The following is a 15,521-nucleotide window of genomic DNA, read 5'->3' as shown; positions in this document are numbered from 1 at the left end:
AAATTGAGCAGCTTGCTCTAAACTGTGTTTGTTTGATTTTGGAGTTGTTCAGAATTGTATCAGCATGAGTAAACGTTATTTTCAGAAAGGTTGATGAAATTATTTGTTTTGATAGTTATGATATGAGGCGTCGGAGGTGAAATGTGCAGCTATTGGTCTGTAGTTTTTATCTTTGATATAATTTTCAAATTTAAAGATTTCATTAAAATTTGCTGTTTTACATTCTATGGCTTTATCGAAAAAATCTGCGTTTAGCTTGCATATATGCTGTGATAGAGTTGGTATTTTGAGGTCTGCATGTATATTGGTATTCCGGATGAACCATCTTGCACCGGTTATTTTTCTAAGGATCTTGTTTTGGCATTGGTTTAATTTCTTCAGTAGATGTTGAGGTATCGTTGTCCAGGCAGGTGAGGCATAGGTAAGTATTGGGCGGATCATTGCTGTATATAGTAACTTCTTTAGTTTAAGTGACATATTCTGATTATATATTAATGGTTGTATGGCTATTATTGCTGCATTTGCTTTATCTATTGTGCTTTTGATGTGATCATTCCAGGTGAGTTTGCTATTGATTATAAGGCCAAGATAATTTGCTTTTTTAACTATTGGTATTGGTATGTTGAACATTTTTGGTTGAAGTTGTGGAAGTATTTCAATTCTTCTTTTTTGTATAATTAATATTTGTGATTTTCCAGCATTTACTGCAGTTTTCCATTTTAAGCACCAGTCTTCTATTTCGTCTATATGGTCTTGCAGTTTTTGAAGAGCATGATTTGGGTTTCTGGATTTAATAATAATATCGGTATCGTCTGCGTAATAGGCTGTTATGCTGTTATAATCGGCTTTGTTTATAGGAAAATCATAAGTGTATAATATGTATAATATCGGTCCCAGAATGCTGCCCTGTGGTACTCCGGCTGTGATGTTTCTCTTTGTGGATTTTTTGTTTTTGATGGTGATTTGAAATGTTCTATTAGAAAGATAGCAGGATAGAAGTTTGATTATGCCGGGTGGAAAATTCAGCTGCATGAGTTTATATATTGTACCAGTGTGCCATACTTTATCAAATGCTTTGGATATGTCGATCATCAGGAAGGCTATTGTTTCTTTAGTTGTGATTGCTCTGCCAGTATAGTCTATTATTCGGAGTAACTGTTTGGTGGTATCTAGTTTTTGTCGGAATCCATACTGTTCGTCGGGGAGGGCTGTAAGAAGTGGTTTTATTCTATTGTAGATGATTTTTTCGTATATTTTTCCAAGTATGTTAAGTAGACTGATTGGGCGATAACTCTCAGGGCAGCTTGGGTTCTTATTTTTCTTGAGAAATAGAATGACTGATGCGTTTTTCCAGATTTGTGGGTAGTAATTATGAACAAGGCAGACATTAAAAATATGCGTGATTTTGCAGATGTAGTTGTTTGGTAATAGTTTTATCATCTTATTCTTTATCCCGTCCTCACCTGGAGCTTTATTGTTTTTCAGTTTTTGTATAATGCAGCTAACTTCTTGATTCTGGGATGAGGTGTTCAGTTTGAAAATTATTAACTTCTTCTGTGATGATATTGTGATGATTTTGGTCAGAGTTGATGTTTGGTGAAAATTGATTTTGAAGTGAATCTGCGAATATTTCGATTTTTTCTGATATTGAGTAAGCTGTGTCTGATGGTCCATTTATTGGTCTGTCTATTTGAGGAGTTGTTTTCAGTTTCTTGGCCATTTTCCATATAGAGTTGTCGGTGACATAAATACTATAAAGTGGTGAATTATATAAGCCAACGAATTATTTAAAAATAGTGGTGATTATAAATCTATTAAATTGAATTTATTAAACCAAGAATCACAATTCATAAACTACCACTTTAAAATATATATTTGCTGTCCGGAGCAAGTTGGCATCTCTGCATACCTGCCAACTTTTAATCCCTTCCTTTATCATTTTTCCCAGTGGTATTAAAATGGAATTAAAACTTCAATTTTAAGCAAACAAACACGTTGTATTTGAGAAAACATTGGTTGACGACCATGATAGTAACGCATATTAGTATATGTGCTTAATTTTTGTAAGAATAGTGGTGATCAAAATCATTTAAAAATTAAGTTTACAAAAGAAAAAAAAGTATATATTTACTACCACTTTAAATATGAAAATGAAATCTTTCGGAAAATCCGGAAGAGTTGGCAGGTGTGCGATACCGCTTTGCCAGGGAAGCCTCTACTTAATTAAAACAAAGTGGCGAATAATATAAGCTTTCGAATTATTTAGAAATAGTGGGGGATAAAAACCACATAAATTGAATTTTGTAAACCAAAAAACACTCATTATTAAACTACCACTCGAAAATATTTGCTGCCCGGAGCAAGTTGGCATCTCTGGATGTGTTTTTAATAGCTTCGGAAATTGATCAGTGTCACGTTACTAAGATCTATTAATACTTAAATATATTGGTTAAAAAGATATAAAAACCCTCTTTCCAAGGTCAATCTCTCTCTTTTCTATCAATCCACCAGCATGTAATATTCTCAACATGGGGCTCTGAACCCTCATTTTAATAAAATTCTATTATTTCTCCATGTTTCTGAATTTATTTTCAATAATCACCGGCCACACTACCCATTTACTAGGTTAATTGTTTCAAAGAGTAACAGATATATATATACATACATTGCGAACCACTGCCTTTTTATTTTACTGTGATAATGATTTTAAATGCGATTCTCTTACCACAACCAAACTCGTCTTCGCCATCTTCGCAGTTTTTTATTCCATCGCAGACTTCACTCCGTGGAATACAAGTGATACGGTCACAACCGAAGCTGTCTCTAGGATAACAACCCTCATATTCTGAAGGAAAAAAAAATAATGAAAGTGATAAGGATGATATGAATAAGATGGAGAAGATGAATTTAAAACAGTTTTGTTAAGCACACTTATTCATTGGCCATTCAGATCAATATTCATTGGTAGGTCGGGATGGCCTGGATAGTAGGACGTTATCCAATTTTCAAAACGCACTGAGTTTGAATTCCGCCGATCGAAGACTTACCATGTAAAAAATTGTGACTGTTGCATGCTAAATTTGTCGGGGTCACAAAGTCCTTTTAATTTCCCGTAACAAATAAATGCCTCTGGGGGCTACTACTGGATCGGAGAATGATCTTTCTCTAGTTCAGGTCAAAATTACGATCTGCAAATGGATGAGAGATGTAGGAATGAGATCTCCCTTGTAACGTATGTGCGTGACAAAGTCGTATATTTGACCTTCTGTCACGCTAAAAACAAGGAGCACATTCCTCTGCCTTATATTCTCTTTAATCTACCGAAGCAAGGCTTGCTGGTATTGGCAGCAACGTATTTACTGGTGCAATAATTTTAAAAATTGTAAAATAATAAGGATATTTTTGAATAGGAAAAGAATCAGTATTTAAATTTAAGTTAAAACATCGTTTTAAATTAATAAATAAAAAATAAAAAAACAACAATAACATCCTACGAACACTAGCACATAATAGCAGTTCTTTTTTATAATCTGTGGTACTGGACACTTTTCGGCTTTTTTAAAATTATGTATGTTAATTAAACTTTGGGTTTCTATTGAAAGTAGAAAACCATGAGAGTTGTATGGAGATATTTATTTTGTTTTTATCCCTACCCGAACTTAGGAGTGAAATTGAAATGATATACTTCAAAAAATGAAAAGAAAAATTAATCATAATTTCAAAGCAGTACTAACGTTTGATTAAGAGAGAAAATAAAGAGGTAAGCTTCAAAGTTAAGATCAATAATAATAAAAATGTTAAATATATCTTAAAATATTACGCTTTAAAAGAAAACCTAAAACTATTTATCTTACCAATCTCTACTGCGTTGTAACTAGCATAAAATCCTTTATTTAGAAAATGGCTAGCTTTGAGTTTCATCCATAGGTGATTGCTTGTTGACTGAACAGAAAACGACTCCGAACTTCCGCAAATCAAGCGAATTGGACGACTTTTTTCAGTGTTTCCATCATTAATCTAGAATAGGATAAATACTATACCATTGCTGTTGATCGCAATATCATACCTGCCAACTTTTAATCCCTTCCATTATCATTTCTCCCAGTGGTATTAAAATGGAATTAAAACTTCAATTTTAAGCAAACAAATACGTTGCATTTGAAAAATCTCAAGTTGACAACCATGATAGTAACGCATATTAATATATGTGCTTCATTTTTGTAAGAATAGTGGTGATCAAAATCATTTAAAAATTAAGTTTATAAAAGAAATAATAGTATATATTTACTACCACTTTAAATATGAAAATAAAATCTTCGGGTAAATCCGGAAGAGTTGGCAGGTATGCAATATATAAAATGAAATGAACTAAGATGTTAAACTGAATCAGTGATCAATTATGCAGATCGGTTATGCAGGTCTGAATTATAAAGTAAGCGACCCCAGGCATACCCCCAATAATACTCCCGCCCTATAATTTTTAACTGGTGAGGGCAGTATAATTTTTATAGAGCCCTTACCAGTGACGTATATTTCAGAAAAATGGGCCAAGAATGGAAAATTTTTTGACTGTTTATTTTTTTTTTCTATATATTATTATAAAAGTTAGAAAATGGTTTTTAATTACAAAAATAAAATTTTAAGTGCAATAACTACTGTATTTATAATTTTTACATTTACATAAAAAAGTAATGGATTACACACATCTTATTCAATCAAAATTTTGAAATTAAATACAGGGTGTTCATAAAGTCCCGGACCCATTTTGATGTTTAATAACTTATAAAATAATAAAGATAGATTCAAATTAATAACGTAAATGGTTAGATAGATTCAAAAAGTTTCATGATCCTTTCCAATGAACTTCCACGTGTGCTACCTTCGTCGCAAGTCGATAGTCAATTTCACGCCAGGTAGCGGCAAGCATGTCGGCATCCACAGAGGCTATTGCGGTTGTAATTCTGGCTTTTAGGTCATCAATGTTTGACACAATCCTCCTGCAAACATTGTCCTTTATAAATCCCCAAGGAAAAAAAGTCCAGCGGCGTTATATCAGGTTATCTGGTTGGCCAAGGAATTGGACCTCCTCGCCCAATCCATCTTCCTGGAAAATGGTCATTCAAAGAACTACGAACGATGATTCCCCAATGAGGTGGTGCACCATGTTGTTGCAAAAAGACATGTGGCTGAAGCTCTAGTAGTTGTGGAAGTACGAAGTTTTCCAACATGTCTAAGAATACGACTGATGAGACCGTCTTTTCTGTAAAAAAGAAAGGCCCAATGACTCGGTCGTACATTAGTCCACACCACACATTAACCTTGGGGGATCCCTTTGTATCTCAAGGTATTCATGGGGGTTTTCAGATCCCATATGCGCACATTATGGGGATTAACATGCCAGATACATGAAAGAGCTGCATGATTCTTATCGCTTCCAAACAACGTAAAGATAAGTATCAGGAAAATATGCGAGTTACTTCAAAAGTTGCGTTATAGAGCTTACGTGATGATGCGTAAATCTGAGAGATGTCAAATTAAGCATAGATTACACAAAATCCCCATTTTCCCTAGTTAAGTTAAAAATTAAACGTTATTTTTAATCATTATCGGTTCTTTAGTGAATCATTACTTAAAAGGGTACCGGTTCTTTAGTGATTAGAAAAAAAAGAATCTTACCTCTAGATAATCTTCACTACAACCATCACGATAAAAATGAGAGCCTATTTTTACATCGTGATAAGTAATATTAACCAGATATCCTGGTCTCAATCTTATTATATAAATGCATTCTGCTCCCAATATACGTCTGTTTTGTTGATAATATGGACTGTATATACTGCCATTAAACTCAGTCAGCACCCTGTTACAGTCTGAAAATTATAATAATTTTAAGTGAAACGAAAAGAAATTATAAAATTGACTATGTTACATAGAATCTGGGCCATTATGAGGCCTTTACCTTTTTAACAACAAAATCTGGACTGAAATAAACAAAGAAAGATAAACAATAAGAACTCCGTATAGTTTTTCTATAGAAAGAACTCCACTCGCCAAGAAATCTAAGGCCGTCTGTTGTTATGGAAACAAGAAATAGCGCATTTCACAGAGGGGAGCTTCTTGCCCTGATTTTTTTTTCTCTCGCCGACACGAACCAAAACCTGTCTTAATCCGTTTTGTCCCGACTTTATATATTGAAATGATACAAGAAGTGGTTTTATGAAAAAGGTGGTATAATATATTATCGAAATTAATTGGTTTTTCTACTGCTAGGGCATTCAAAAAGTCTTTGATAGATCAAAAAGTACTTGCTCCAAATGGTTACCAATTTTATTCCAACTCAATTCAAGAAAGCTGAAGTTATTGAAAAATGGAAACCTAAATTAAAAGTGGTAAAATGTGGTGGTAAGTATACTTACCACGGCCTTCAAAAGGGTTAATTCACCCAGATAAATGAAAAATCTGAAAAATGTTTCCCACCACAATGAATGTCTTTGAAAAAAGGAACTGTCCTAAATATATGACGCTGGGCGTTAACCGGTTAATGATATAATACCGCTGCATAACCCCTTGACATACGAGACGTCTGGGAGACGTCATTTGTTTCTTATGTCAAAACAATAATTGACGTGTCTCAGACGTCGTCAGCACAGAGATGCCAACTTGCTGTTTTTTTTAAAAACTATTTTGGGATGTCCGGAGCAGTTGGCTTCTCTGTCAACATTTCGTTGCGAGTTGCTGTTTTCAGCGCAGTCAAAGATCATTTCTATATCAAGAAATAATTATTTCCCCACAGTTTAGATTTTGTTTAATGATATGCCAAAGGGTAAAAATAGTTAAACCTCTTCACTATAGTCACCGCCATTATTCCAGACGATTGCCTAGGAGAGTTCTTTACATAGACAAACCATAGTTCATACCTGCCAACTCTTCCGGTTTTTCCGGAAGATTTTAATTTTGTATTTAAAGTGGTACCGAAACTCATGTCATGTCATTAAAATTTTTAAATTATAATAATAATTTTAAATGAGCTTGACCACCACTACGTTTAAATAATTACAACAAATATATCAAAGCATACTAATCTTAACGATAGCGAATTTTAACCTAGTCAAAATACAAAATATTATATTTTTGAGTAAGGTTGTTTTTCTGTAATTGTTTCACTACCACTTGTAAAATTCATTCTCAGAAAGAGTGAAAGTTGGCAGGTATACGTGTTTCATACTTCGGTTCATTATAATATGAACAATAAATATATAAACTCGTCGCCAGTAATTGATTCGATACTTAAAAATATACCAATAAACTATCTTTAACCCTAGAGTGCCTGTTTTACGCAAAACAGCTGTGTAAAAAAAGTGGTATCAAAAATTTGCTTATATCAAGCGATTATTTCTTTCGGTTGCCACTTAGCTTTGAAAAAAAGTACCGTACTTTGACATTAGATCCTAATATAAATATTTACACTAAAAATAATGATCAGCGAATCCTCAGTGGTTATCGCACCACACAGTTCTCAGTGGTTGCTTGAAAACAGGTCGGTATCAGTTTGTCTGGAAAGTAAAGGCTATCTGTGCTCAATGCCGACAGTATTGCTATTTTGAGCAGCGATGGTTCAGGGGGAGGAGCGTTCGCCTTCCAATAAGGCGAACTGGGTTCGAATCCCAGTCGATACGAATTTCGCATCCGGCTTGTACCGACCACAGTGCTGATGTGAATTATCCTCAGTGGTAGACATATCACGGGTTAGAGTCTCCTTCCCATCAGACTGACCGTGAGAGGTTCTCGTGGTCTTCCTCTCCATGTAACGAAAATGCGGGTTAGCTCCATCAAAAAATCCTCCAAGGCAAATTTGTCCCAATACTAAATCCAGGAGTTCGCCTGTCTTCTGGATTTGGTTCAAAATCACAAAGCTACGCGTTGAACATTAGTAGTCGTAAACTAATAAAATTAGGTTGGCTATTCAACGACATAAATTTTTTTTTTATAAAATAAAAAGCATTGTCATTTTAATGCTGAAGCCCTTGGCTCACAATGAGCTGTTGCGGGACTATTTAACTTTTATATTATTAATTATATATTAGAGTAGTCAGAACTATCTTATTAAGTCCTAAATTACGGACAAAACCAAATGTAAAATTATAATCACTGGAAAGAACTGGATAGTACATCAAGGCAAAGCAGCTATTCTTTCAAGAAATGTGCCTTCCAAGACTATCAAACCACCTCGAGGTCAGTGTTCCTTTTCGACAATGTTAGAGGGTCGATATCGACTCCTGGGTTCTCGCCAGATGAGAATGCGTCTTGAGCCACCGTCCAGACTGAATCGCGACTCATCACTAGCAAAAAATCCGCCTACACTCATCTTCTGTCTAAGACTGGTGTTCTCGGCTCCGTGCTAGGCAGGTTCTTTTTGTGTTTCATAGTGAAAGAAACTACATGTCACCTGCATTGAGTTTCTGTTCGACTGTTATCCCTGAAATGGATATTTTTGATGCACTACACAGGATGCGAGTCAAATGTGTCACGGTCTCATCCGTTTTGACCTTGAAGTCTCAAGTAACGGTCTTGAGTCGATGGTGCTGCTCTTCATGCGAGATGAAATTATGGAAAACAAACTTTTACATAAAGAAATATCCGTCTTTTATGTGTATTGTAATATTTAAAGTCCGGTATCAAAGAGTTAGAGAACAATGATAGAGGTGAGGAAAAAATTGCGAGAGAAATGAATTTATTAATTAAATTATTCTAAATTATGAATATAAAAATAATACCTACTATGAGTGAAATTTAATGAGAAACCTGTCTTCATCCCATCGGCAAGCTGAGCTGCATTCACTTTGAAGTGGATTTCAACAACAGAAGATGTGGTTGTAAAATTGCGTAGTTGAGATTGAGAAGACAAATTAAAAACTTCGTTTTCTGGCAAGAATTTTATTGTTAAAACACCACCTGAAGCAGGCTGCAAACACTAAATAATAATCAAAGCAAAAAAAGACATAATTTAATGTATGCTACAGAATCCTTATAATTTCAAAATGCTGATTAATTTATTAATACTAACAAATCAAAGGCATGATGTTTTTTTTTTCTTCTGTGTTCAAGCCCTTTATACACTGCGATGACAAAAGTCATGGAATACCTTTAAATATCGTGTCGGATCTCCTCTAGCTCAAGGTAGTGTAGAAACTCGACGTGGTATGAACACAACAAACAGTAGGAAATCTTTTACAGGAATATTCATCCATGCATACTCAATAGATGGCCCATAATTGCGAAAATGTTGCGGGTGCACAGGATTTTGTGCACGAACTGGTCTCTCGATTATGTCCCATAAATGCTCGATGGGATTCATGTTGACAATTTAGGTAAGCAATTCATTCACTGGAATTATTCAGAATGTTCTTCAAACCAGCAGTCGCGATTAATGAAGACCAGTTAGCATGGCGCATTGACAGGCATAAAAATCCCATCATTGTTTGGGTGCGTGAAGTCCTTGAATGACTGTAAGTAGGTGAACGCGACCATTTACAGACAATGATCAGTGCAATCGGACCATAGGACCAAGTCCATGCCATGAAAAAGCAGTCCACACTATTATGGAGCCACAACCAGATTACACAGGGCATTGCTCACAACGCGGGTCTATGATTTCGTGGGATCTTTGCCACCCTCGAACTCTCCTATCATCTTAAATCGTAACTCATCTAACCCAGGGTCCAACCAATATGAGTCACGAGTCCAGGAAAGGTGCTGGACTTTATGTTGAGCGGTTAGTAAAGGCGCTGCTGTCATATCCCATTACCGCCAAACTCCGGCTTACTGTCCAAACAGGCACATCCATTTTCTCGTCTCACATTTAAGCTTCTACAATTCAATTAACTGCTGCATTAATAAAATGTTATATACGCGTAGTGAAATATTTTTATGAAATTTTGATACGAAACAAGTTAAATACTCAAACAAATTAAATACAATAATACTCAATATTTAATAAATATTTTTAAATATTTATTCTTCAATTCTTATTTATATACGAGTCTCAACTTCCCCCTAGAATTCTGAGCCTACCGAGGAAGCAGTGGCGCCTACGATGGGGCGTAGATTCATGCTAATGAGGTGAAGGAAAATGAATTTCTTAAAGTTTTTAAAAATTAGGAAAACATTAAAATTCAAATTAAGATTCCCTCTTCATTTTTAATTTCGCACTTTTTGAAAGTTTTTTTTTCGTGGATTATTATTGTTATAATTGAATGGAATGCGTTTAATTACATGGAATTTATGTAAGATATACTTACTCCGTTATGTAAAGTAATGTTATTGAGTTGAATGAAAATCACATTCTTGTCTGGATTTTCCAAAGTCCAACATTTATGATAGAGCCTATCCCCTAAGATGGAGTAGGAATGAGAAATAGCGCCACTTAGGTCTTCTATTTTTTCGCAAGATGAATAGATCAAACCTAGAACATAAATATTTGATTTTAGTAAACTCAAATTTTGAAAGATTTTAACCTTTTGCACGCAGAGTGGTTAACACTAGGTTTATGGTACGCGTCATTTTGAGTTTTGTAACGAAAATTACAAAACCAGATAGAAGTTTTATTTTATATCTTGTAATGACTTTTATCCATTGATCGAGGTAACTATATATTGAAGTCTATTTTCTTCAAAAGCGTTGAAATATTGAAATTTTCTTTGTGGTATACCTATCTCTATGCGTCTATTTGACGCGCTGGTAATTTAGACAAAATTTTGAGTAAACATGCAAACATCACATCAATAATAAATAGGAATGTACCGACAATACTTCGATCTAAGGCTCCTATACTATCAGAGCTGACCTATCAAGCAATATTGAAGCAAACAAGTTCGCAAGTTAACGTTATTTTACTATTCGTTATGCAGAGATGCCAACTGCTGCGGACACGCCAAAATAATTTAAAAAACGGTAAATAACTACAAAGTAAATTTTGCAAATAGTTGACAATATTTGCTTGCTTTTAAAAATGTAAAGCATGTAAAAATTACTATAAAGTGGTGAATTATATAAGCCTACGCATTGTTTAGAAATAATGGTGGATTAAAATCTACTAAATTGAACTTATGAAACCAAGAATTACAATTAATAAACTACCACTTGAAAATATTTATTCGCTGTGCTTATGATAACTCTTCGCTCCAACAATAAATGATAGGTCGGCCTGTCTAATTCAGGGGCTCTACTTCGATCCGTTATCCGATATCGTTATCTCAAATGAAACAAGCGATAAACAACTGTTGCCGATAAGCAATAATCGAAAGAACAAACGCAGAATGTCAATTGATTTCAGATTTTGAAGGTTTCAGTTATTTAGTTCGATTATTGAAAAAAAAATACAAGAATATTTCATAAATATATATCTCATATCTACATTTTTTTCTTGACTTGGCGGTGAGAACAGTTTTACGTTTGGTTCAGTTCTCATGAGAGTCAAAACAAAGATGAATAAATGCAAAGGGAATTTTTATTTTATTTTTATATATTTTTTGTGTGATTAGAAACGATAGTTTAATCTTTGATGTGAAAAAGACTGAAATACAATCTGTGAACTTTGATAATTAAATTTACGGACAGAAAAACATGCTGGAAAGTTCTTAAAAGAACATCTTATTATTTCATAAACAGAAAGATTTCGTCTTTCTAACTACAATCATAATTAGAATCGTCCAAGACACGGACGAGAGAGGTTGTTCCTCGAATACGGATCTCTACTACAATAGATTACGAAGACATCGACGGATCTGCAGGTGCAGGACAGAAAATACTGGTAGAAGAACTATTAAAATAGTTCTTCTACCAGTATTTTTTCTATTCCCGTACCAGTATTTTCACTTTTCCCGGCGTGAACGTGTTAATTCACTGCCGTAACTAAATTGAAGACAAAATCTGTTTATAACTCTTTTTGTAACCACAAAAATGTTCCAGTTGCATTGTTAATTCTCAGTATTTTGGCGATTAGATATATTATTTTCAAACTTAATATTGACTGCGGGAGGGGGGGGGAGGTGAGTGGCTTTGTTCTAGGCTATCTTATGTTTCTATAAATCGCCATCCACGGTTCTCTTCCCATGCTCCTAATTGTCCGTTGGGAACAATTCACTTACTTATAATTTTCAATTCTTGGCGTAGGTACTGGAAGCTTAGGCTCTAAGCCCCAACTCTAATTAATCGTTTTTCTAGAGAACATAACAAGAATGTTTCTTTTGATCTCTTTAAAAGACTTTCTTTAGTTTATAATTTTTGAATCGGCCATGTTGAATACAATAAGATTTACATAATAAATCAAATTTTCCTAAACGACTTTATTTCTTTTTCTGGGATCCCTCCTTCATATCTAAATTGAAATGTATCTGAAACGGCCATAATAAAATAATACTGCAATGATACTACCTCCCCTAACCGCTAAAAATGGACTAACCATCCCCATGATATGATTGGTGCCTTCATAATTATGTTTGCAGATACCGGAATATTCTATCTTCTTTCAGTGTTGTTGTTGTTTCGAATCCCCAAGAGGTCCATCCTAATTAGACCAATTCCATAAGTCCAAAAATGTCCAGGAAGTCTAAAAACAGATAAGGTTTTGAAAAAACCTCGTCGATCTTAAAATCGATACAGTTTAGAATATGCTCGGACGAAGCCTGAGCAGTCCTACATTTAGTGCAAAGTCCAAAAGTCTTTTGCCCCTGAACATACGAGAGACACCTCAAGTGACCACTTGCAAAGCGAGATAAACAAGTCTGCTGGCTTCTAGGTCCCTCAATTTCAGTAATCCTCTTCTTTCAGTAATTATACCTAGATCCGAAGGTGAAGGATATGAAATTTTAATTTGTTAGTAGAAGCTATCATTAAAATAGTTTCTTAACAACAAAATTGATACCAGTTTTAAATTTTTTCTAGGTGTGTTCGAACTACTGTAAATTTGTAACAACATGGCGTGTTATATCCATGTTTTAAATATTTAGCCTTAATAATGGATAGAATTATTTTAAATCAAAATTATTAAACGAAGAATCATTGAGTATAACATAAATTTTGAAACGAGTAAATAAAAGATTCGTCCAGAAAGCAACACTACGTAGCATATTAGCCTATGGAATTCCTTTAAATCTTTTATACGTAATTAATAGAAATAATTTAAAATCAATGACACCGAAATTCTGGAATTTTAAAATCATGACGCACGTGAGGAAACTAAGAATGTGTACGAACATTTACACGGCCAACGAAGGCACCTCAGTACCTGTGTGATGTTTGCGGACACATTGGGTGAAATTAAAATTAAGTAGGATTAAACTAGTAATTAGTTATTAATGAAATTGAGAAAAGTTAAAAAAGAAAAAAGAAAGGACAGCGCAATCATAACAACACACAGAGAATTAAATAACGCATGGGATTAATAGAGGTATACACCGAAGAGCCATTACATTATGACCATTGAAGAGTCATTACATTACATTACTAATAACATGTAGGACCACCTTTAGCCCTCAAAACTGCTAGCATCCGCCGTGGCATTGATACCATAAGGTGCTGATAGGTAGTCTGAGGTATCTGGTACCAAGCGCTCACCAACTGGTCCTGCAATTCCCTCACATTGCGAGCGGGTAGCGTGGCAGCACGAATTTGGTTTTCCAAGTAGGATCACAAATGCTCTATTGGATTAAGGTCAGGTGAATTGGGGGCCAAGACATGACTTGAAAATCACTGGAATGTTCCTTGAACCAATCCATGACGACTCGACCCTTATGACATGGTGCATTATCCTGTTGGTAACCACCATCCCCCGCAGAAAAAACTGTTGTCATGAATGGGTGAACCTGGTCTGCAACTATGTTCAAGTAGCTTCAGACGTCAGGGATTGTGCTATGAGGATTATGGGTCCTAATGTGCCCCATGAAAACATTGCTCCTGGGCTAGAAACCATGAAAAGCTGGGCGAGCCCGTTGTTATAGATGGAGGATGGTCATAATGTAATGGCTCTTCGGTGTATATATATCATACATGTTACTGTGAATAAGCGTTTTGTTAAGCTAAGGAGATAGAAAAAAAATATTCATTTTTTCATGTAAGTGTTCTCATATATATGTTACTGTGAATGACCGAAATTGGTGGTTGTTAAATTCCACCGGTGAATGTTGACCGATTTGGTAAAAAAACCGAACCGACCGGTGAATAGCCGATTTGGTAAAAAACCGAAATATATACGAGGTCTAGTTAAATGACACTGCCCGGTGTACCCTAAATCAATGTTTTTTTTTTAAGGTTCAGAGCCGCTACCCGGCATAGCTTTAACTTAAAACAATTAAGTTTAGCTTAACATTTTGACAAAACAATTGTTTAATTGTTAAACAAATAAATTATTTTGTTAAATGGTTAAACAAATAAGTTATATTGTTAAACAAATAAATTTCAGTTTCTTTCAGAGCATGATTATCCAGAAGAAAACTATTTGTTTCAGAATGCTGTATTCAAACTGCTTAAAGTGGAAGAAATCTAGGAAACTAAAAAAGACCAATAAATTGACTTGAAGTATTTGAAGAATAGCTTAAATTTAAACAAATTACATGTAGCTTAACATTTTTACAAAACATTTTAATTGTTAAATAATTAAAAAAATAAATTATATTGTTAAACAAATAACTTTGAGGTAATAATTGTCCGGAAGAAACCTATTTCTTTCAGGATGTAGGATTAAAGTGAAAGAAACTTAAAAAACACTAATACAACTTTTTAAAAATATTAGGATAGGTTAAATTCAAACAAATTAAATTTATCTTAACAATTTAGACCAAACGATTATTGTAAAACAATTAAACAAATAAATTACATTATTAGAGATTCTCTAAAATATTTTTTTAAATAATTGGAAAGGTGAGTTTTAGAATATTATTTTAGAAATTTCGCTGCTGATTTTTTTACGCTGACAAGCTAAACTTTTGGAAGCTGATAAGCTAAACTTAAGTGCTAATTCCGCGCTACTGTTTTCTTTTTTTACATTGCTATAAATAAATTAACAGTAGCAGGTAATAGGTTTAAATCCTTTACCTAAACGTGTTTCGGAAAAATTGTTATATAAAATAATGAGTAAACACGAGTGTGATATAACTTAGAGAAAGAGATAAAAATATGATTGAGAATATTCATTACTTACAAACTTGACAAAAAAGTATTCCTAGAATACAGAAAAAATAATTAAAACTAGCCATTTTTACTGACTGGATTCTTATGAAAAATTGAGTGAAAAACTAGCCCTTTTATATACATTCAAAAAATTTTCATGTGCATTAAAAGATTGCAAAGAGGTCATCAACTGTTAATTGTATATATGTGTTTTCTCCAAACAAAAACACATAAATTCTGTCAATTTATTGTAGTGAGCAATAATAAGGTCAAACTTTCTAGTGGTCAATGACAAATCAAGGGAATTCATCCTTCTTAAATGTGCATTATTTAAATATGATTTAAAAGATGTGATT

General features: G+C 34.0%; 1 protein-coding gene across 1 annotated transcript in view; it reads right to left on the bottom strand.

The window, feature by feature from the left end:
• The window catches only part of LOC107442793 (uncharacterized), a 32,331-nt gene extending 17,030 nt beyond the window's left edge, over nt 1-15,301 (bottom strand). The window contains exons 1-6 of the mRNA XM_071186647.2: nt 15,197-15,301; nt 10,299-10,462; nt 8,779-8,971; nt 5,677-5,870; nt 3,855-4,017; nt 2,726-2,845 (exon numbers count right to left, since the gene is read on the bottom strand). Of these exons, the coding sequence (XP_071042748.2) occupies nt 2,726-2,845; nt 3,855-4,017; nt 5,677-5,870; nt 8,779-8,971; nt 10,299-10,462; nt 15,197-15,251 (889 nt within the window). The 5' untranslated portion in view covers nt 15,252-15,301. The remainder of the gene's footprint in view (nt 1-2,725; nt 2,846-3,854; nt 4,018-5,676; nt 5,871-8,778; nt 8,972-10,298; nt 10,463-15,196) is intronic.
• Nucleotides 15,302-15,521: the final 220 nt, after the last annotated feature.

Source organism: Parasteatoda tepidariorum, chromosome 9 (assembly GCF_982258835.1).
Source record: "Parasteatoda tepidariorum strain Cologne lab strain chromosome 9, Ptep-v5.0, whole genome shotgun sequence".
NCBI lineage: Eukaryota > Metazoa > Arthropoda > Arachnida > Araneae > Theridiidae > Parasteatoda > Parasteatoda tepidariorum.
Note: the sequence above shows the minus strand (reverse complement) of the source record. Positions and strands in the feature narration are given on the sequence as shown.